The 5,810-nt window shown below is 41.7% G+C and overlaps 1 protein-coding gene across 1 annotated transcript; it reads left to right on the top strand.

Moving 5' to 3' along the window:
• Positions 1 to 3,684: 3,684 nt before the first annotated feature.
• On the top strand, positions 3,685 to 4,074 carry LOC118886652 (60S ribosomal protein L34-like). The gene has a single exon (XM_036836692.1). It carries the CDS (start codon positions 3,712 to 3,714, stop codon positions 4,072 to 4,074), a length of 363 nt encoding a protein of 120 aa, XP_036692587.1. The 5' UTR covers positions 3,685 to 3,711.
• Positions 4,075 to 5,810: the final 1,736 nt, after the last annotated feature.

The raw sequence follows: 5,810 nt of genomic DNA on the forward strand, positions 1-5,810 counted from the left end.
GATTCAAGCTTCAAAATGTAAGTGAGCCTTATACTTGACAGCAGGAAAAATGCCCCCAAAGAACAGTCTGTTCAAATGGCCCCCACGTTCTCCTAAATGAAATCGGGGAGGAGGGCATAGGAGGCTTGGTGGCCCCCGTGGTTGGTGAGTCACATAGAGAACTTCCTCCTTTTTAACCAAATTAGAGAAATGAGAGTTGCATGGACAAGCCTGACATAAGATGACTGGTTGATGTGACCCTGTGCTCCTCTGTGAGCTCTTGTAGGCAGAGAGAGATGTGACAGGTTGCTTTTAATTCAGGCTGGCAGGGAAGCTGGACAGTGGGAAAAAGAAAAAGTATTGTCTTTATGCAAACCCACCCAATCGTCTCTTTCTAGATATGACCTGTGTCCAAAGGAGTTTAGTGGAAGTTTGGTTTAGTCTTGGGAAGCAATATTGACTGTGTAGAGAGACACAGAGAAACATGGCAGCAGAAATGCCTGATTGTGTTAAATGCTGGCTTCTAGGCCCCACTCCAGGCTTACTGGGGATGAAACCTGGGACTCTGAATTTTCACAAGGGCCCAAGTGGTCTCAGAGTCTCTAAATTACAACCCTGAAGTGGCTAGTGATTCACTTCTACCCGATCCAGAATCCTCCTGAGTCTGCGAAATGGATGCAGAAGTGGATGCGTATTTTGCGGTCGCCAGCCCGAAGTGGAGAGTGGGAAGGGGTGAGGGGGTCCTGAGTGGCGGGAGCTGTGATCAGGCTGGGCCACTTGGGTTACTGGTTCTTTTTTTTTTTTTTTCATTTATTATTTTTAAATGTTTTGACCGCTCTGCGCGGCTTGTGGGATCTTTGTTCCCCCGACCAGGGATTGAACCCAGGCCTCCACAGTGAAAGTGAGGAGTCCTAACCACTGGACCACCAGGGAATCCTGGGTTACTGGTTCTTGTTGCCACTGAGGGTTGGCCCTGTAGGTCTCTTGCATTCCTGTGGACAGGTGTCCTCTCTGTGGGGGACACAGAGGTGCAGGTTCTTTCAGATCATCCAACCTCCAGTATTAACTCACTCCCAGTGCTCCTTTCTCGGGCTCCCCAGGTCCAGCCCGTGGTGGTCAGTCATTCCCAACCTCACACCTGGCCACCACTGGGGGTCTGAGCAGAGCCAGGACCTGCTGCCATCACCCCCACTTCTTCCCTGTCTGGCTGCCACTGTCTGGAAGCAAATCATCTTATTTAGCCTTCAGTTCATAAAAGGCCTTTATTTCCTTCTGACAGTAAAAGTTACTTCTCAGGCACCCACTCTTCTAACAAAGATGGCACTCAGTGCTTGACGGTGACTTCATACGGTAATATTGGTGGCAATTTCTTTCACTAAAGAACCCCACAAGTTTAATCTCGGGTGGGATGACCCTTAACGCCAGAATTTCCGCTAGAGGGAATCAGAGGTTTCGTTTTTGACATTTCCCAGGAGTATCTCATCCATCCTGGCCTGAGCAGAGGGTGGAGCTGGGTTCCCGAGAACTGTCATGCCCAGAAGATGGGGCGTCTTTAGAAAAGCTGACGTGTCTGGGGCATTTCTGTGTGTGGAACTTTCAGCTGGGGCAGGAAGCCTGCAGACCACAGCTTGGATACAAAGACAGCAAAGGAAACCAGAAGTGCTACTTAGAGCTGTTAGTAAACGTTGCTCTGACTACCTTAGCAAGGCCCCGGAAAAGGATCGTAGTCTGTCAAAGGTTACACGACAAATCAGCTATGAAGTCTCAAGTGGAAAAAGAAAAAGTTCATCCATGGACCTGGCACATTCCTTAGGGCCCAAACCATGGCAAATCCACATTGTTATGGCCCACAATAATTCACCATATTGATAAGCTTGATGACAATAAATATAGTCAAACAAACAGTAAAGTTAGGCTTTCTGTTGTCTAAGAGCTTTACACTGATAATCTCATTTAATCCTTATGAAACCTCTATGAAGTGTGCAGAGGTATTATTAAATATGTCACAACCAGTAGAGTAATATATAAGTCAATGCATGGATCAGATATTTAAAAATATATTCCACTACCCCTAGTTTATGTCTAAATAAACTAAGTTATGTTATAAAACTACTCAACAAGTGATATAAATTTTTGAGCAAATCTTTAATAAAATTATTCTCATAATTTCCAAAATTTTGTTGATGTTTAGAAATAGTTGGTATGGTCTTTTGAAACAGGGCTCACGTTCCAGGATGATTGGACATGGGGAACTGCCTTGAATTTTTCCAGTGAATTCCTTGAAACTGGTGGCCATTGGATAATGTGTAATCGCGATAAATTGAGAATTTCTCTTCGCACCAGTTGTTCCTGGTGTTAAATCCTCAACTCCTGATGAACAAAAACAATGATAAAATTTTAAAATATTCCAGCCCTTATAATGTTGTTTGAAATTTTTCTATATCCAAAATTTCTGTTATCTTATATTTCTAAATCACAAAAAATAATTTAATCCATTGGTTTAATTTCATTTATCCTTCACAGAACTTTACAAATACCATTTAGTAGTGTCAGGATTCTATAAATTTAAATGACTTTAGAATTCATTTATTTTCACTTTTGCCCTCAAATAACAAATGTATTTTTATATAATAATTTATTTTAAAGTATTATATTTTCTCTTGGAATTGATACTTTGTTTTGTTTTGTTACAAGAAATCATGCCATATTTCTTCATTGTTATAGCATCTTCCACTTCTCTTTCATTTATCAAATTAACCTTGTAAATCTGAAAGTATTAAAATCTCCACATGATAATAAAACTATAGATTTATAATAAAAAAAAATTCCACATGAAAAGATGTTCAACATCACTAATCACCAGGGAAATGCAAATCAAAACCACAATAAGATATCTCCTCACACCTGTCAGAATGGCCATCATCAAAAGGACAACAAATAACAAGTGTTGGCAAGGATGTGGAGAAAAGGGAACCCTCATGTACTGTTGGTGGGAATGTAAATTGCTGCAGCCACTATGGGAAACAGTATGGAGGGTCCTCAAAAAACTAAAAATAGAACTGTCATACCATTCAGCAATTCCCCTTCTGGGTATTTTTCCGAAGAAAACAAAACAGTAATTCAAAAAGATACAGGCACCCTTATATTCATTGCAGCATTATTACAACAACCAAGCTACAGAAGCAACCTAACCTGTCCATAGACAGATGAATGGGTAAAGAAGATGTGATGTATATACACAATGGAATATTACTCGGCCAGAAAAAAGAATGAAATCTTGCTGTTTGCGACCAACTGGATGGACCTAGAGGGTATTATGCTAAGTGAAATAAGTCAGACAGAGAAAGACAAATACCATATGATCTCACTTATAGAATATAATATTACAAGCCAATTGTACTTCAATTTAAAAATATAAATAAATAAAAGTATTAAAATTTCTGTTAGAATATCCCTAATTAAGCATAAAACTCCCTAAAATGTTTCCTTTTCCTAAGATTTTACCATTTCCGTTAAAATGAACAGGCAAGACTTCATAGTTTCCAAACTGTGTGGCTGTAGCACCGCCAGTTCTCCATAAGGTCCAATGGCCTTCCAGTTTTCATTGTCTCAGTTCCCAAGTCTTGAGATGTATTACTTAATTCTCTCTGATGTTTATTTGATGAAAGAAGGTAAATTAAAAGTTTGTCAGGCTTCTTCCTCTTCCAGGGATGGTATCTAGAGGCATTCAGGATGGTCCAGCATTTGACATGCCGTCATAAGCTGTTCCATGATACAGCCTCTAACAAAACCAGGCTGTCCCCAACCCCTGGTAACAGAATTGTTTACCTTTATACCAAGAAGGTTGGGAAGGCACCAAAATTCGCATGTGGCATGTGCCCAGGCCGACTTCGAGGAGTTCGTGCTGTGAGACCTAAAGTTCTTATGAGGTTGTCTAAAACAAAAAAACATGTCAGCCAGGCCTATGGTGGTTCCATGTGCGCTAAATGTGTCCGTGACAGGATCAAGCGCGCTTTCCTCATCGAGGAGCAGAAAATCATTGTGAAAGTGTTGAAAGCACAAGCATGGAGTCAGAAAGCTAAATTTAAAAACTGAAGCTTTGGGACTTCCCTGGTGGCTCAGTAGTTAAGAATCCACCTGCCAATGCAGGGGACATGGGTTCGATCCCTGGTCCGGGAAGATCCCACATGCCGCGGAGCAACTAAGCCTGTGCGCCACAACTACTGAGCCTGCGCTCTAGAGCCTGTGAGCCACAACTGTTGAGCCCGTGCACCACAACTACTGAAGCCTGCGTGCCTAGAGCTCGTGCTCCGCAACAAGAGAAGCCACCGCAATGAGAAGCCCGCACACCGCAACGAAGAGTGGTCCCCGCTGGCCGCAACTAGAGAAAGCCTGCGCGCAGCAACGAAGACCCAAAGCAGCCAAAAATAAATTAAAATTACCAAAAAAGAAGCTTTTTTGAGTAATAAAAAAAAAATTTTTAAGTTTGTCAGGAAAATACTTTAAGATTGACATGATTCACATCTTTAATTACATCACTCAGAGGTGACTATAGAGGGTTTGACACCACCTATCTGAGGACGGGTTCCTGAGCAACAGAGCCTGAGACGGAATTCTTGAGCATGTGATTTACCGAGGGAGTGATTGAAGGAGAAGGGAAGGGCACTGGCATGTAGAACAGGACACGGGAAGCAACTAAGCAAAGAGGAGGGTTCAGCTGAACTTGACGCACTGTCTGCTCCCATGGGGTGATGTGGGGTGTGAGTTGTGCCATGGGGTTTGGTCCATCTTGTGGCAAGGGAGCTGGGTTTTTACACCTCCCCTCCATTGTTCAGTCATGATCATGGGCCTGGGGGGGAATGTGCCTAGAACCACTCAGGCATCTCTGGACAAGCTGTCCTCCAGAGAGGATGAGCCACTCTACCCAGTCCAGAGGAGGGGAATGGGGCCTGCCCGACAGCGCTTGTCTAGAAACAGTTTCTAAAATCTTGGCTGAAACTCCAGATTTCCCAGACTTCCTCTCTACCCTGCTCTAGTATTCCTGCTCTGTACAAAACCCGGTAAGGTTTTCATGAAACATCATGGAAACCATGTTTCTCAAGCACGGACAGTAACATTTGGATATAGTATTTCACATGTTCCTTCCCCTTTAAGAGATGAACAAAAACAAGTAACTATTTTTGAAGACTTGAATTTTACATTTTAATTTAAAAATACATGTTAGGGAAATAGTTTCAAAATTTGTTTTCTTATTTCAATAGTTACATTTTACAACAAGCAGGACCATTAATTTAGGTCACAGTGATACACCCATGCTTTTTTATTCTTTTTTGAAATTCATTAATTTCATGTCTAAAAATATTTAACTGTTTAAAACTGTACACTAAATTGTGTTAAAAATTCTGATAGAAGTTTCTGAATATTCTCACTTGCTTTATAGATATAATTTTGATTTTTTACGTTTCCAGAATTTTTATTATTTCAAATACCTACGTGAAACAGATTTAAGGTATTCTTTTCATTATTTTGCTCACTGGGTTTGTAGAATTTATCAGAGCAATGAGCTTTGCCAGAACAAGATTACCATTCTGATGAAATATATTTAGTATTTTCAATTTTTTACATCATAACTTCTGAGCCCCATTTGTTCACAGCACATTTTTTTTTTTAATTTATTTATTTTTGGCTGCGTTGGGTCTTCGTTGCTGCACGCGGGCTTTCTCTAGTTGCGGCGAGCGGGGGCTACTCTTCGTTGCGGCGCGCGGGCTTCTCACTGTGGTGGCTTCTCTTGCTGCGGAGCGCGGGCTCTAGGCACGTGGGCTTCAGTAGCT

This window comes from Balaenoptera musculus, chromosome 20, assembly GCF_009873245.2.
Source record: "Balaenoptera musculus isolate JJ_BM4_2016_0621 chromosome 20, mBalMus1.pri.v3, whole genome shotgun sequence".
Taxonomy (NCBI): domain Eukaryota; kingdom Metazoa; phylum Chordata; class Mammalia; order Artiodactyla; family Balaenopteridae; genus Balaenoptera; species Balaenoptera musculus.